At 43.6% G+C, this 18,292-nt stretch overlaps 1 protein-coding gene across 2 annotated transcripts in view; it reads left to right on the forward strand.

Annotated features, from left to right (window-relative positions):
• CPNE5 (copine 5) overlaps nt 1-18,292 on the forward strand; it is a 131,301-nt gene that overhangs the window by 103,934 nt on the left and 9,075 nt on the right. For both annotated transcript variants that reach the window (XM_083509438.1, XM_083509437.1), the window contains exons 13-16: nt 7,987-8,040; nt 10,038-10,099; nt 17,397-17,443; nt 17,855-18,036. In XM_083509438.1, coding sequence (XP_083365564.1) covers nt 7,987-8,040; nt 10,038-10,099; nt 17,397-17,443; nt 17,855-18,036 — 345 coding nt within the window. The remainder of the gene's footprint in view (nt 1-7,986; nt 8,041-10,037; nt 10,100-17,396; nt 17,444-17,854; nt 18,037-18,292) is intronic.

The raw sequence follows: 18,292 nt of genomic DNA on the forward strand, positions 1-18,292 counted from the left end.
GGCCCTCCAAGTGTCCCTGTTTTCCAGGGACGTCCTTGACTTAGAGAAGCCATCCTGGTTTCTGATTTGACCCCGGAATGTACTGCTTTTCCTTAGGATGTCTTTATTTCTACCGGAGAAATGCTGGAGGGTATGCCAACAATGAAAGGACAAGTTGATATATATAACAGACTCATTCTAATACTTGACCCATTCACCAATAAAAAAGAAAAGGAATCAGCCTCGTTCCGGCCAGCCGCACCTCAGAGGAGCCACCTTTGACGTTGGTATTGCTCAGGCATCAGTCATAAACCATCTCTGGAGATGCCTAGGATTGTCTACGTGCAAAACAGATTCTCTGCCACTGAGCTATAACCCTTCCCACTGACATAAGGCATGGCAATTTAAAAGCTTGATACAGAACCAGCCCCTCCACTTTTTTCACATTAATTTTAAGTTGTGATTATCATGTACATCACTTCTTTAAAAAATAAAGTAACAGAAGCAAATTCTGAGCACAGCAGCTCCTGCCAGACGTTTGTCCCACTTTCATCACTGCCAAGAGGTGGCTGGTGCTGTGTGATGAAGGCTTCAGGGCCTAATTATGAAGTGGAGACATATATATATACATATATATATATATTTGCTTTCGTAGATTTTCACGGGTACAGGAATGCAGGTTTTGGTGTCTTCGGGTGTCTTCCCGTGTAAGAGTTGGGGTGTCTAGGCGACGTTTCGACGAGGTCTCACTCGTCATCTTCAGGCTGGTGCTTACGGCTTCTTGTTACTGGAACAGAGCAGGATCTCAGTGTTTGAGTTCCTATAAATACTGTTGAGGGGGTGTGGTGTGTTCTGGGCAGAGAGGAAGTTCCCAGGATAGTGTGACTTTTCTTCTTTTGTTCCTTAATTACTTGAGGGATATCTTGAGTGATTTCTTGAGTGATATTCTGAGTACCACTTAGGAGGGTCATTAAGAGTGGATTAGATGCTAAAGCTTTCGTGTCTTGACCTCTTGAGCTTGTGAAGAGTTTTTCTGAGAAGATGGCTGTACTGCACTTAGTTGTGCTCACGAAGCCAAGCCAGAGCACAACTAAGTGCAGTACAGCCATCTTCTCAGAAAAACTCTTCACAAGCTCAAGAGGTCAAGACACGAAAGCTTTAGCATCTAATCCACTCTTAATGACCCGCCTAAGTGGTACTCAGAATATCACTCAAGAAATCACTCAAGATATCCCTCAAGTAATTAAGGAACAAAAGAAGAAAAGTCACACTATCCTGGGAACTTCCTCTCTGCCCAGAACACACCACACCCCCTCAACAGTATTTATAGGAACTCAAACACTGAGATCCTGCTCTGTTCCAGTAACAAGAAGCCGTAAGCACCAGCCTGAAGATGACGAGTGAGACCTCGTCGAAACGTCGCCTAGACACCCCAACTCTTACACGGGAAGACACCCGAAGACACCAAAACCTGCATATATATATATATATATATATATATATATATATATATATATATGCTTTCGTAGATTTTCACGGGTACAGGAATGCAGGTTTTGGTGTCTTCGGGTGTCTTCCCGTGTAAGAGTTGGGGTGTCTAGGCGACGTTTCGACGAGGTCTCACTCGTCATCTTCAGGCTGGTGCTTTCGGCTTCTTGTTACTGGAACAGAGCAGGATCTCAGTGTTTGAGTTCCTATAAATACTGTTGAGGGGGTGTGGTGTATAGCCTCCAACGTTCTGGGCAGAGAGGAAGTTCCCAGGTTAGTGTGCCTTTTCTTCTTTTGTTCCTTAATTACTTGAGGGATATCTTGAGTGATTTCTTGAGTGATATTCTGAGTACCACTTAGGTGGGTCATTAAGTGTGGATTAGTTGCTAAAGCTTTCGTGTCTTGACCTCTTGAGCTTGTGAAGAGTTTTTCTGAGAAGATGGCTGTACTGCACTTAGTTGTGCTCTGGCTTGGCTTCGTGTATAGGGGCGAGCTGTGGTTTTGTGCCCTGTGCCAGCCAGATCTATGTAGGGATTGCAGGGGGGTGCAGCATCCGGAGGTGCCACTATGGTTTGGCTACTGGATGGTGTCTGTAATTTATCTGTGGAGAGGGTCTGGGTTTGGGTCTGGTGTGGTTGATTGGTGATGGCGTTCTGTGTGCCTCTGGTTCTGGTGTCGGTTTTTGTGGGGAGGGCTAATTTCCAGATGTCTGGCAGGCGGGACGTGTCGTCACGCTTGTTCATGTTGTGAGGGTGTTTCTCTATCTCGATGGCTTCCATGATTATTCTCTTGTGGTGATGTTCCATGTTAAAGAGCAATTTGGAATCTGCAAAATTAATTTCGTGTCCTGTTTCTTTCATGTGTTGGAAAAGAGAGGAAGTTTTTTCTTCTTTTTTGACGGCATTCTTGTGTTCTGCGATACGTGCATTTATTCGTCTGTTTGTTTGTCCAATGTACGTGGCTGGGCAGACTTTGCAGGGTATTTCATAGACCCCTTGGTTTTCCAACTGGATTTTATCTTTGGAGTTTCTGAGGATATTGGCTATTTTTTGGTTGGTGCAAAATACAGATAAAATTAGCAAAATCCTCCATAAACACAATATCAAAACAGCCTTTTGCACCAACCAAAAAATAGCCAATATCCTCAGAAACCCCAAAGATAAAATCCAGTTGGAAAACCAAGGGGTCTATGAAATACCCTGCAAAGTCTGCCCAGCCACGTACATTGGACAAACAAACAGACGAATAAATGCACGTATCGCAGAACACAAGAATGCCGTCAAAAAAGAAGAAAAAACTTCCTCTCTTTTCCAACACATGAAAGAAACAGGACACGAAATTAATTTTGCAGATTCCAAATTGCTCTTTAACATGGAACATCACCACAAGAGAATAATCATGGAAGCCATCGAGATAGAGAAACACCCTCACAACATGAACAAGCGTGACGACACGTCCCGCCTGCCAGACATCTGGAAATTAGCCCTCCCCACAAAAACCGACACCAGAACCAGAGGCACACAGAACGCCATCACCAATCAACCACACCAGACCCAAACCCAGACCCTCTCCACAGATAAATTACAGACACCATCCAGTAGCCAAACCATAGTGGCACCTCCGGATGCTGCACCCCCCTGCAATCCCTACATAGATCTGGCTGGCACAGGGCACAAAACCACAGCTCGCCCCTATACACGAAGCCAAGCCAGAGCACAACTAAGTGCAGTACAGCCATCTTCTCAGAAAAACTCTTCACAAGCTCAAGAGGTCAAGACACGAAAGCTTTAGCAACTAATCCACACTTAATGACCCACCTAAGTGGTACTCAGAATATCACTCAAGAAATCACTCAAGATATCCCTCAAGTAATTAAGGAACAAAAGAAGAAAAGGCACACTAACCTGGGAACTTCCTCTCTGCCCAGAACGTTGGAGGCTATACACCACACCCCCTCAACAGTATTTATAGGAACTCAAACACTGAGATCCTGCTCTGTTCCAGTAACAAGAAGCCGAAAGCACCAGCCTGAAGATGACGAGTGAGACCTCGTCGAAACGTCGCCTAGACACCCCAACTCTTACACGGGAAGACACCCGAAGACACCAAAACCTGCATATATATATATATATATATATATATATATATATATATATTTGCTTTCGTAGATTTTCACATACATATGTTTATACAGCATATATATATATATATATGCAGTTCAGAGAAGTTATGGAAAGGAGGGATGCTGCTGCTGTTTATTGGAGATGCAGATAGGGTTGGGAGACAATGATGGTTTATTGTCTACGGTCCTGTGGGAACCAAGCCTAGATGGAAAGCAAGACCTTTGAATTTAGGAAGAGAGGAAACTGTCTGAGTCAGACCCATTGTCTACACAATGGACAATGCAACTCTCCAGGGTGTCAGACAAAGGACAGCCCTGTGGCCTTGTAGCCTTATTAAACTTTACCGATTGGTGGGGTCTGCGTTGCTCCCAGACGGGAGGAAGGAAGTCAAATGACACCGAGGTTTGGTTCAGAGAAAGAGTTTATTCTGCTCTCCGGATAGCAGAAGGCACTGCGTGAATCGGTTCACCACAAACACAAAAGCAAGAGAAATTGCATACAGTATATATATCCTCCAGGCACCCTCTCCCCCCTTCCCCAGGAATCCACCACATCAGCTTATACACGTAAGTTGACATCCATGACCATAAACAGATGTTCCTGTTCTGGTACTCTTGACCATAAAAGGTTGTTCCTGTTCCTATACTCTTATCTTGGACCAAGAAGGTCACCAACTCTAAGAGCACTCCTGGCGCCGTTCCCAGGTCTCTTGTCAGACCTGACAAGGTCTGTGCGTCAGTGTGGTCAGGACGTAAGATAAGACCCAGATGTGCCATCCCTGGTCCACTCGGAACTGGCAAGGCCATCCATTGCCATCACGGACTGATAAAGGAGAGGGCTTTGAGCACTTGTTTATACAGCTGGGTTTCTGTTTATACATTGGCTCAAGAGCTCAAGTTAATGCATTTTAGAAATGCTCCCTTGGAGAAGGAAAAATGGGGATTTCAGACTGACTGCACAGAAACCCATTCCTTCAGCCTTACCTAGAGATTCTGGGAACTGAACCTTTGGCATTCAAAGCATGCGCTCGGGCATTGCACTGTGGCCCTTCCCAATTCTGATAACGCAGAATGGCTTGTTTAGAACTTGGCCATTGGGATCTGAGCTCAATGCAGAAATAGTGCTTTATTTTGCCTATGAAACATCAGGGCATGAGATTGTTGAAGCATGAGGGCTCTATTTTTATAGAAGATGAATCTGTACACATGCTGTGGTTGTTTACAGTATGATTATATACAGAATGTTTGCTTTGCATTTTCAATGCTTTCTCGCTACAGTTAAACGACTCCCTGCTTCATGTTTGAATTTGCATCAATTATATCTCAGGGGATGTCTCAGATCTGGTACAGAAAGAAACATCTAGATCATTTGGCTTCTTGGTCTTTCTTCAAAGCATCCTACACTATAACAATTCTGAGGGCTCAGTGATCCACAGCATCAGCAGACTGGTGTATAGAATGGGGTATAAGGACAGCTGCTCCGTTGCAGTACAGTGGTACCTCGGGTTACATACGCTTCAGGTTACATACGCTTCAGGTTACACACTCCACTAAGCCAAAAATAGTGCTTCAGGTTAAGAACTTTGCTTCAGGATAAGAACAGAAATTGGGCTGCGGCGGCACGGTGGCAGCAGGAGGCCCCATTAGCTAAAGTGGTGCTTCAGGTTAAGAACAGTTTCAGGTTAAGTACGGACCTCCAGAACGAATTAAGTACTTAACCCGAGGTACCACTGTACAATGTGCAATACTGAAACGGGGACTGTGTGTACCTTGTGCTAAAAATAAAATAAAATTCTCTACCATGACATTCTAAACCCTTTACCAGGAAAATCTGAATTCTGCAGCCTATATAAACCTGCCTCTCACCTATTTCGTGTAATTGCCTTGTTTACTATTTTGCAGAAATTATTCTGGTTCTCTTAGTCATGAGCTGGTGAAGCTTAGGGTTGTGGGTTTGAGCCTCAATTTGGGCGAAATTTGCATTGCTGGGGGTTGGATTAAATGACCCTTGGGGTCCCTCCCCATTCTACAATTCTATGATTCTATGAAGACAAGCACATGGCCATACCCATCCCTACGCATTGGCAATTTTATCCAACAGCACTGCTGGCTCTTGAGATTTCAACAGACATTGCCTCTATGCTTTCAAGTATATTGTCAATGCCATAATAAGGAATATAACCCTTCTTTTTAAAAAAGGGGGGAAAAGAATGAAGATCAAGCTGCTCAGGACACTGAATTCTGCGCTTGAAACCACATTCTGTACTGCAGCATAGATGCAGCCCTATCAGTAGAGCAGCCAAAGGTGCAAACCATCAGCATAGCAACATGTGTCAAGATTACTGTGCTGGCAAGCAGACTGTAGCAGTAGCTGCAGTGACTGAGGGCAACCCAGTCAGATGGGTGGGGTGCACATAATAAATGGTGGTGGTGGTGGTACTGACCTGGTGGGCTTTATCAGGTCCTGCTCATGGTGTAAAGCCAGCACATAGCAGAGAAACAGGCCTGCGGAGCCTAGCAGTTGTGGGATGTGTGCAGGACTGGGTGAAAGCAGACCCGAGAAATAAAACTTGAGTGGATCCAGATGCTGTTGTGCATTCACAACGTTGCAGCTGAATCAGCCCATATTTTACATCTGGAACACCAGAAAGGAAAGCATTTGCACTATGATTGTTACTGTTGCTAGAAAAACCATTGGAACAGAGCTGATTTTGGACCCCAAGAGACCCAGTTTCACATCTTAGCTCACTGGTTGGCCTCACTCTCAGCATGTCTCTCTCGGCTTCCTTTCCCGCATGGTTGTTGCAAGGATGAAGAAAATCCTCCTGCAAATCCCTCCCCAAAGCTGCTTTTTTAATGAAGCTTTTGACTTAACCCCCTGCTCCCTATCCCAACTGAAACAAAGCCTAAGGAGGTGCAACCAAAACCAAAAAGCCAAAGGACATGCAGCTGCACTTGCCCATCTCCCTCGGTTACGTATATCTGTGCACCTTTTCTTCCTTCCCTCTTCTTCCTCTCGGATAATTCTTCATTCCTTGAAGGAGGTCCTCCTCTGCAAAGTGCTGTCTACATTGATGGCGTTGATATAAATGAATGCTTCTACTTCCTCAAACCACTCTCTACTCAGCAGCACACTACTGTCCAGTGGGTTGCAAACATCTGTCTGAGGGGGCCTCCAGATTGTCACTATTGTCCAGGAGGCACACAAATAGGGATTTAGGTTTGCATAATTAAAGAAGATTAAAGTCATTTGTCACTCTGATGCAACAAATTCCCTTAGAAAAGAAATAGGAATAGGAAGGAGGAGGAGGAGGAGGAGGAGGAGAAGAAGGCAACATAGCAGTCAGAAAAGTGACAGTAAAATGTGCTGAATGGTTTGGAATGAACAAAGGAATGGTTAACAGCAAGCAAGCAGCTCAGGATGAATGCTTAGTGTCATATAACTACCTCACAAACAAATCAGAATGAATGCCCAGTGAAGACTGGAGGCAAGTCATTTCCAGATGACCTGTTTATTGGTGATTCATCCTGATTTGTTTGCAGGGAGATTCAACAATGGCAGATTTAGGGGAGTGCTACACTGGAAGCAGAGTCTTGCCAGGGGTGGCACAATTATTATTTAGAATGGAGATCAAGAGGCGCAGAGGCCCCAAATTTTGGTGTTGCACAGGGCCCCACTAAAATTTGAGACCCCAAGGTCTACTACTGGATTCAGTTACTGGGGTTGCTGCCCAATAGCGCTAAATCAGTCTTAATTGCACAAACTGGATTTGCTAGTGTGTGATTGAATCCCACCTGAAAATAGCTGCAATCTGGAAGAGCCCACTGTCTGATTTCTAGGTATGGGAGAAAATGTCAATTTCTGTTCCTCTCTGTTTCTCACTTTTCCACCCTTAAGCTCAGTTCTCCACAGGTCCACATCTGTTTTTGAATTTTTTAAGGTCCTCATGAAAATTCATCAGCATTTTAGTATGAATTTCTCCTAATATGCACATTTTTTGTATGCGACTTTGCCTAATATACACATTTTAGCAAGACAATTTTCCCAAAACATGTTTGTGTGTTATTTTCACTAACGCATACATTCATGTGCACATTTTACACCAGTGTGTGCATTTTTGTACACATTACTTGGCTGGAGAGTGCATTGCAAAATTTGGAGACGTGCGAATTTCAAAGTTCACATTTCCTTTCTGAAATTGCAAATTAGGTAAGTTTGCCTTTAAATGCTAACAGAATCAAATTTCTCTCTCCCCCCCCCCCATCTCTACAAACCTGCATATAGGTTTTTGTGCAAGGAGATCAAGGGGTGAATGCTCAATAAACATCTGAAGGAGCCCTTTGTCTTTCAAACCTTACCTTCACAGGTCTTTTTTCTTTCTTTTTTACTCTCTTAGGTAGTGAATCCCAAAAAGAAAATGAAGAAAAAGAAATACAATAACTCAGGAACAGTGAGTAACATTGTTTTAATCTTGGCTTTATGTCATTAAAAAAATGTAAAGCTGAACAGTTTCCCTGAAGAAACCTGGGAAATGCTGTTTGTTAAGGAGAGTTGCTTAGAAGCCCCTGTTCCCGCACAGAGCCACAATTCCCAGAGTTCTCTGGGAAGAGGGGTTGATTGCTAAAGTACTCTGGGAATTGTAGCTTTGTGTGGGAAATAGGCGCCTCCGAACAACCCTCACGACTGTTAACAAACTACAGTTGTCAGGATGATTTGGGGAAAGCTATGATTGTTAAAGTGGTAGCATAGCTCTTTAAATATAGATTGTGGGTGGGGCCTCCTGTGTCCTGGCTATGTTTGTTGCGAACATATCACATATCTTTAGGCACCAAGCAAAAACATGTCTCTTCTCCCAGGCCTTTGGCAAATTAAACAGTCTATGGCCTTTTAAACTGTGGTGGGTATCACTTTTGTTTGTCACCTTGTTACATATGTTTTTTGTTTTTATATTGTAAACCTCCCTGTGCTCCTCGGATGAAGGGTGGTATAGAAATCTCATACCTCATGTTACGTTCACTTCATGTTACATTCTTTCAGGTTACATCCCACGGCGACCCGGAAGTACCAGAAAGGGTTACTTCCGGGTTTCACCACTCGCACATGCGCAGACGCGCAAACTGACGTCACGCGCATGCGCAGAAGTGGCAAATCGCAATCCGCACATGCGCAGATGTGCCGCTGCGGGTTGCGCTCTTTTCATGTTGTGAACGGGCCTCTGGAACGGATCCTGTTCACAACCAGAGGTACCACTGTAATGAATAATACCTTATTCACACCAGTTCTCTGCCTAAGAGCAGGGCCAGCCCCACCCATTGTTGAGGGTTGTAGCTCAGTTGTGGAGCACATGCTTAAAATATAGAAGGCCCTTGGTTGACCCAAGATATTGCTGCCTGAGGCAGCAAGATGGCACTTCCCTCTCTCATTCTATGTATAGAAACTGTGTACAAGATTAGCAAGAGACTCCTAATGGCAAGGCTGTGGGTTCGAGTCCCATGTTGGGCAAAAGGTTCCTGCATTGCAGAGGGTTGGGCTTGATGTTCCTTGCTGTCCCTTCCAGCTCTATGATTCTATGATAGTTAAATCTTATTTAAACACTGATTATAAGAAAGCACCCTCCACCACACCTGAGAGCATCAAGTTAGCTTAGGGGGCACAGATCAGACCACGAGCCACACACAACTCTGACCTCCAACACCTCACTTCTACCACTCACAACCTACCGGGATCTGCTGCCTGAGGCAGCTGCCTCACTCTGCATAACACCAAGGCCAACTCTGTCAGGTTTAGTCTTTGGCATCTCCAGCTTAGACCGAGAAAGAGTCCTGTCCAAAACCCTGGAGAGCCCCTGCAATTCAACCTAGATAATACTGAGCAAGATGGACCAAGAGTCTGACTTTGTGCAAGGCAGTTTTCTACACCCAACTTCCTCTGCCTTGTATGCAGTGGCGTAGCGTGGGTTGTCAGCACCCGGGGCAAGGCAAGCAATTTGCGCCCCCTAACCCTAACCCCAGATGTTGCGCCCGGTGCGGCCGGCCCCCCCTGCACCCCCCACGCTATGCCACTGCTTGTATGTAACGCCCCAGCTTACTATTGCAACTGTGGGACAGGAAATAGGCAGCTGAGAGAGCCTATGGTTTCCCAATTCAGCATCAGCACACTTTCAAAGCTGTGAGACAATTCTCCAAGTGATCTGGCAACTTTATAAAAATGGGATTTGTTCCCCCTGAATTTAAGAAATTGATTTCCCATGGCGAAGGGTGGTGAACGTTGGTTTCAAACTTTTGAAAATAAGGCTACAGAATCCTCCTGGAAATGGGAGTTGTTTGGGGCTGGAAAAATCAAGGCACTCGCGATGTGGCCCCATGCTCACCAGTATCACCCACCCTCCTGCCTGTAACTACTTTGTTGTTTCCTGTATAACAGCATCCCCATTTTTTTACTTTCAAGGTGACATTGCTCTCATTTGCTACAGAATCAGAGCACACGTTTCTAGACTATATCAAAGGAGGGTGAGTAGATTCTCTTTCTGCACACATTGGGTGTTTGGGAGGGGATACGTGCAAGCAGAGGGCCACTGGCTGTTTCCACGCTGAACAAAACCGAGTGTCTTCAAGAGGAGTGTCAGGTCTGAGTGTCCTGTTTCACTCCAGAGATTCTGTACCCGCAGGATGTAAAACTATTTGCACACAGCAGACTGGGGATGAGGGAGAGATTCAATTCAGTTTGCATTTGAAGGCGAATGTATCAAATTTGCACTTTCTGAAACCATAGGCAAAGGGAAACACAGCTATCTTTTAAAATTTGCACTTCTCCAAATGCTGTGGTGCAGTTCTCCAGCCAAGCAATATTTACAAAAATAATAATAAATGCTATATATTTGGAGCTAGTGTGCATAAAAAGCAATACGCTAGTGAAAATAACATACAGAAATGGATTATATTAGGGGGGTCTGCTTGCAAAAATGTGTATGTTAGCCATTACTGCACATAAAATGTGTTTATTACAAGAAATTGTCATAAACAATTAGTGATGAATTTTTGAGTGTGTTTTTTTAATGAAAAAAACACAAATTGCTGCAGAAACACGGAGAACCAAATTTTAGATACCAAAAATGAGATGCTTAGAGAACTGAAATTGACAGGTCCTTCTATTCCTACCGAAGACAGAACACTATGTATTATTCAGGATCTTTAATGTCATGATAAATTTTTCAGATTTTCAGAACACAGACTCTCGATTTTGAGCTGTGAATTTTTAAAGTGAATTCAAATTTCTATCTCAGAAGTGTTTCCGTTAGAATCAGAGTACCCAGCAAATTGTACAAGCAGAGCAATCCTGAGCATGTCTACCACTAAGCAAGTCCTACCAACTTCAGTGGACCTTTACTCCCAAGTAACAATGTATAGGATTGTAGCCTAACAAAATTTAATATATGTCTGTTCTTTCTGAAGAACAAAAGCTCATGTACTAAAAAAAATACACTTCTTTGGACTATTTGGTGCTCAAAAGCAGAGAAATTATATTTGAATTCCCCAAACCACTTTTTGACTAAAACACAAGTCTTGCTGCTGATACCCAAACGTAGTGTACACAAACTGAAAACAGATTTTTAGCTGTTGATTTATTTCCACGTTTAAATTTCTCCCAATGTAACCTGTTTCAATGGGCTGTAGTGAGGTCAAAATGGAGGATAAACAATGTACACAACCCTTAGTGACTTGGTGGAAAGGCAAAATAGAAGTGGTATAAAGAACTATAGCTCCTCCTTCCCATGAAAAATAAATTAAATTGAGAGATTGCAACTAACACAAGCGAGCTTCACCGCAGTGAGGTTTTGAACCCAGTTCTCCTCAGTTCTAGACTGACACTCTAAGCACTACAAAAAGCAGGCTCTCTGAGCCATCACAGTGACATCTTCTTCTGTAACAGCAGTGTGAACTTTTAGTCTCATGCCAGTAAAGGTAAATAACCCTTCTACAAGCAGGTGCATTTTATATTCTCATGAGATTAGGTGGAAACTTCTAGGGATTTGACCAAAAACCTAAAGGAAAGTGCACAGCCTGCAGAGCCAGGAAGTATATAAAAGTTCCACTGATGGAGTCTTTGCTAACAGATAAAATTCAACTGATCTCCCAAAAGAAATATGTTAATCTCCTGGGATGACAACCTTCTATGGGGGAAACAGAGTGGCCTGTAATAGAGAAACCAAAGCACATCAAAAATAAAGTCAACTGCTGCCGAAATCCCATAATGGAGAAGAATGAAAGATGGTTAACAATATCAATGTGCTGGGAGGGAAGGTATCTGTACTTGGGAAGATGCATGAGGAAGAAAAACAGAGTCAGCCACCCATTACCCAAACATGTTGGTAGTCTGGAAACTTGCTGCAAATAAGAAGGGCATCCTGGTCTGGAAAAGACCTTTAAGACACAAGCAACTAAAGAGTAGAAGGCATGGCTGATGATTAGATCAGCAGAGATTGGGTCACTACTATTTTCTGATTTCATCTTAGAGGATAGAGCCAAACTACTTACTATCTTACACCAAAAGCGGCTGCTTGACGTAGGCCTCTCAGAATGAAAAGAAAAGAAAAATCTCGAACCAATTTTACAGCACTGTCAGACTCCCGGTGACCGTCTGTCCTGTCAACAATTCTGTTTGCCCATCCCTGACAAGTTCCCACATATTTTGAGTATTAGGGATTATGGTTTCCAGGCAGAGCCAAGCACTGGTTTCTATTTAGAAATGAGGCACTGGACGTGATGCTCGCCTTCAGATATGGGCATTTGTGTTGGCTTTGCCTATTCCAGCCACCCCAGAGTTACACTAGTTCAGCATCCTCCTTGTGCGAGAAAGCAACACTGTCCAGTCACAAAAGATTCTGCCAGAGATCAATTTGCTCCTCTTGAGTGGCAACAGACTCTCGGAATCAATACAAGTTCATTCAGAGCACTTAACAACAATCAGGTTGTTAGGCTTTTATTAACTTGTCAGAAGAATTCCTAAAAGAACAAGATTTAGATTTGATTAAAAAAGAAGAAAAAGCTTAAAGGTCACAGAGATTTCTACAGTTTATTCCGTAACGAAGCAGAGTCAGAATTGTTCATCAGCAAGCAAACACACGTTCCTTGAATTACAGAGCATGGCATTCCCATCCGTTGAAGGCCAGAGCTCTATTACCTCTCCCAAACAAGGAATTAAATGTGTTTCCTCTCATAACATTTTTATGGGCCGGAATTCCATCAATTTCATCTCAAAATAAGGTATTTAATTATGCACCAGTTTAATAGCTTGTTAATTATTCCTTTCCTTTCTTGAGTTATCTGCCCTCTCACTTAGTGGGGGTGAACTGGGATTCCCAACAGGACTATTTTACCAAGCTTGTTTCATATATATATATTTATTATTTTTATATACATTGCAGTAGTAGTTTAACAGTAAATCAAACATTTCAAAACTCGACTTCCTCCTCTTTCTGCAGTTCATTAATTTTTTTATCATAATTCCCTACATATATAAAGTTATATTAAATCCTTCTTTTATTCATCTATTTTCATATATCTATATTTTAAAAACTGCAGGTTATTACAATGGTCCTGCCAGTGTTTTTATCTGTTTGCAATTTGAGTGTAAATATTCAATATATTTCCATTCCTTTATAAAAAGTTTGTTATCCTAGTTTCTTATTATTCTGGTAAGTTTTGCCATTTCTGCATGATGCATAAATTAAGCTTGTTTCATTCACAGACTGGTGCTGGAGTGTCATTAGCCAGCTAGGCAAAGATTCATTTTCTTTATTACTTCTTTTGCAATACTTTAATGATAGAGGGGTTTTTTTATTAGTATTGAATTTACACTTAGGTCCAGCAATATGTCTATCAATGCCTGTGAGCCAGGTTCAGAGGTATTTATGCAGAGAAACAGTGGGAGAAGTTGCCTCCAAGTCCTGCTTTTGGACTTCCCAGTAACTTCTTAACAGACAATGTAGGAAACAGGATGATGGACAACATGGAGCCTTGCAAAAGCTGGGTTCTTATGTCCCTGTGTTCTTATCCTCAAATCTCCAATGAAATACCATACCGTTGCCATTTAACTCCAACCTTCTTAAACACACACACACACACACCCTTTTATGCCCATGTTGCCTGTATGTGTGTGCGCCTGTGTATTATATATAGTGGCAGATGAGGATCACACTCCATGTATCTGCACTAGTTCTGGTACCCCAATGGATCTCAGCAGCAAAACAAAAAGTCCTTTCCCACTGGCCTTGTCTCTGCCTATCTAACCAGAAGTTTAAAATGTTATCTTCCACTGACAGCCGCATTCTTTCATTACGGTGGTTGCACAACATCTGAAGGAAGGGTCTGTCATGGGAGCGCTGATATTGACTGAGGGTAGGAGATGACAGGCTTGGAATCTCATCTGAGAAGGCTGCCAGAGAAATGTCTGCAGGCAGCTTTTTCAATCATCCCTTTTATCAGCACTAATGTTAGCTGTCCTCTAAACCACTGTTCTTCATCCACTGGGATGGAGCCCAGAAATGGGACTTGCTTCATACCAGTCCTAGTAAGACAAAGAAAACATAATGTATAACTGATGTGCTGTGCTGTTAGCAACACCACTTGACACAGTCACCTGACATTTATAACTATTGGTTTATCATCAGTTATTGAAGACAATGCAATGCAGCAACGGTGGAATCCTAAGCTGGCAACTCTGTACACCGTGGCAAACTAAGGCCCAGGGGCCGGATCCGGCACAATTGCCTTCTAAATCTGGCCTGCAGACGGTCCGGGAATCAGCATGTTTTTACATGAGTAGAATGTGTCCGTTTATTTAAAATGCATCTCTGGGTTATTTGTGGGGACTGCCTGGTGATTTTTCATGAGTAGAATTGTGCTTTTGCAGTCATACCTCGGGATAAATGTGCTTCAAGTTAAGTATTTAAGTATGTTACTTCTGGGTTTCGCCACACGCGCATGCACAGACAGTCAAAATGGCATCACGCACATGCGCGGAAGCGGCAAAACGCGACCCGCACACGCGCAGATGCGGGTTGCCTTCGCTTCAGGATGCGAACAGGGCTCCGGAAAAGATCTCGTTCGCATCCCGAGGTATCACTGTATTTAAAATGCATCTCTGGGTTACTTGTGGGGCATAGGAATTTGTTCATTTCCCCCCCCCCCAAAAAAAAATAGTCCGGCCCCCCACAAGGTCTGAGGGACAGTGGACCGGCCCCCTGCTGAAAAAGTTTGCTGACCTTCTGTACCCCATGGGCCAGCAACATGGCAGCCACAGGTACAGAAGTGTCAACAAAGGTTTTCCCTGGTGACCATCCCCACCTGCCTCCCACCACAAAATGAGCTTGAAAGAAGCCTTCTTTAACCAGTAGAACAGTTACTTCAAGCCTATGTGGAATCCAAAGAAGGTTACATTGGGGAAGGGAGAGGTGTGGTGCCCACAACAACATATCCATTTTGCAAATGTGTCCACACCCCCACCCCAAAAAAAGGTTGGTGACCCTAGGTGAATACATTTAGGAGCCTAAAGCCCCATGGTACTCGGTTCCAGGGGCATAGCTAAGGGTTGGTGAGTTTGGCACCCAGCGATGGCACAGGCCCAGGGGCCCTCCAAAATCACGCCTTTCCACTGTGGCCCTGAGTAACTAGGGGCCTGCCTGCCCATCTGCATGTTCCCTGGGCCGCTCCTCCGCTGCTCTGGGCAGCTGGGCACATCTCCTCTCCTAGAGTGCAAGGGACAGGAGGTGCCAATACAGCTCCTTGCCAAGGGCACAAGGGAGCCTAGGTACACCTCCGCTCAGAACACAGAACCATGTTGATGTGTGAGGATTTGGGCTACAGGTTCCTTAACAGTGAGCTATCACCCGGAAAAGAAGAATTTCATCTTTTTCAGCATTATGCTGTGCCTCTGAAGAAGATAAAGTGGCTGGGCTGTGGTGCGTACCACATTCATGCCCTAGTTTTCAAATAGGCTCTGGGGAATCACTGAATTAAAAGAAAGATGTTACAAGGGAGCCTCTCAGCCTACTGACATCCTGCAATGAAAAGCAGCATGTTTGGTCTGTGTATTAATTGGGGGTATTTTACCAACCCTCCCTTCTCATATGTCAAGAGCAACGGCACTCTAGCCAAGGTCCAGCGGCTCCAGCAGAGGACTTAGAGAGTTCAGTTTTGTTTAACCTTGGTCAAGTCAACGAGAACCCAGGCAACCCAGTTTGCCTGATTATGGTTTTGTAGTCTATCATTTGGGGTATAAAATGTGTGTTGTAATGCCAGCTGAAAAGATGGCAGGATTTGGTCAAATTGGCCTAATTAGCCAAAAACTGTCCAGCAATGGTAGCTTTACTCACAGCGTCAGAAGTTTCTGGGACTTGGAGCTGTTGCAGTTGGGAGAAAGGGAAGCAGCTGAGAAATGTGCAATCCTCTTACTCTGGGTGGCCTAGAAGAATCGAGGCTCCACATCTTAAAAATTCCCATTTGGCTTCTGCTGAACTGATAAAATGGAAGTGTAGAGAACAGCTTGCCATGCGATTAGCTCCTTTGTTTCCCCCTGGAAAGATGGGATTATGTATGAAGAAACAGACTTCTGTTTTTCAACCTGAACGGTAGTAAAGTCACAGGGTTAGGGAGGGAGCAATCCCAAGCAGATGTAGTTATGGGGGGGGGGTGCTGGATGAATCCCCCAGGTGCCAATAAGTGGATGCTCACTTTCTTTGCCTGTTGCATTCCTCCCCATAGCCTTTCTCCCCACTGCATCTAGCTCTAGCTAGGCTCCAATATTATAAATTAACTCAGCTATGGGGAAAAACTGAGGGTGGGAGGGTTAGGAGGAATGGGAAGAGGATGGATGGTTCAGCACCCCCATCCCTATAACGCTACTTTCCTGTTTTGTGGTGATGACACATTTTCAAAGGCAGGAGGCTGCTGCTCTCACATATATCTGAGAGACTCCACATGTTGGCACAGATTCATGAGAAGAAACATGTTTGACACCACATGGCCTTGTCAAACATGTTTCTTCTCAGGAATCTGTACCAACATGCAGGAACTCTTTAACACCCAGTCTTGTGTATGTTTACTCAGAAGTAAGCCCCCACTATGTCCAGCAGGCTTTGCTCTCCAGTACAGTGCAAAAAGCTAAACATTGTCTACGTAGGCTGTTGAGGATCCCAAGGAATATGAGGTCACTTATCTGTTGTGTGTGCCTGTTATGTGGGTTGAATCCAGTATTAGTTCTGCTTAGAATAGACCCATTTATATTGATGGGCAATACTAACTTTTGTATATTAATTCCAGGGAGTCTTCTCTGAGTGGAACTTAGTTGGTTGAAACCTTGTGATTTTACTTTTGAACTGTTTTGTTGTTTTAATAAAGAATTTTGTCCAGGTTGCCTTCGGGACCCCCCCCCCCAACAACCTGACAGTGTGAGGTATTAGGTGGAGTCTGTGAATAAAATAAATAATATAGAAACATTGGTTGCTCACAGAGTATCTGCCAGTTGCTGTGGCCAATTGTGTGTAGAAGGCACATGGCAGCATAACCTGTCTTTTTGCATCTTCTTTCAACTTTAAAGACAGAGGTTCAAAAACTGAATCCAACTCTGAATGATTACAAAATGCAAGGCTTGTGGGAGGCAGATGGAAAGAGAAAGGAGCCAGGAAAGAGATGGATAAGTGGTGTTCTAGACATTCACTTGGGTTGGTCATTCCACTCAAAGGTTCTGAGCTAATCAAAATGCTTATAGATTTATCAGTCTAAGTAATGTGATGTGACATTTTTTCAGGACGCAGATCAATTTCACAGTGGCCATTGACTTCACAGCTTCCAATGGTAAGTTTTTTTACAGCAGATGTCTCGCAGAGCTGCTGTTAAGTTTTTGTTCACTTGATTTCCCAATGTTTAAATAATTCTTTTTGGAGATGCACGTATTTATTGAAGTTGTTAAATCTACAGTGCAATCTACAGCATGTTTTCTCAAAAGTGTTCATTGTGTTCAGTTGTACGTCTGCGTAGGACTGTAGCCTAGAGGCATAATACCATATGTGCCTAGTCAGAAATACGTTATATCACTTTTGCTGCAGTTTACCTCTGAGTAAGTGTATTGTATCTTCAACCTTGGAAGGTGGGATGCATCTTAGGAGCTTCCTCTGTTCCTAAGGCTTCATGCAGACCTCATGAATGCCACACCACAGCCTACCAGACAGTGAACCAACTACAATTCATTCTCTCTCTCTTTGGCAGGGAATCCCTCTCAGTCTACTTCCCTTCACTACATGAATCCATACCAGCTCAATGCCTATGCAATGGCACTGAAGGCTGTTGGCGAGATAATCCAGGACTATGACAGTGACAAAATGTTCCCAGCACTTGGGTTTGGAGCCAAAATTCCTCCGGATGGGCGTGTGTCTCATGAGTTCCCCTTGGTACTGACAACCTTCCTTGGAATCACACCAGCACTCAGAAACAGCTTCTTATACTTTGCCTCAAATTGAATCCAATGGCAGGCAAACGGGACCCATCCGCCAACATACCCTGATGAAGGGAAAATCCCCATGTTCTCCTTCAGCAGGAACTTTTCACCAATAGCAGAATCCTTAAATCTTTTAGAATAAAATCCTAAACACATTTGCTTGGGAGCAAGCCTCATTAAACATAGTAGGACTTACTCCTGAGCAAACA

The sequence above is a fragment of the Podarcis liolepis genome (assembly GCF_965112155.1).
Source record: "Podarcis liolepis genome assembly, chromosome: 6".
Taxonomy (NCBI): Eukaryota; Metazoa; Chordata; class Lepidosauria; order Squamata; family Lacertidae; genus Podarcis; species Podarcis liolepis.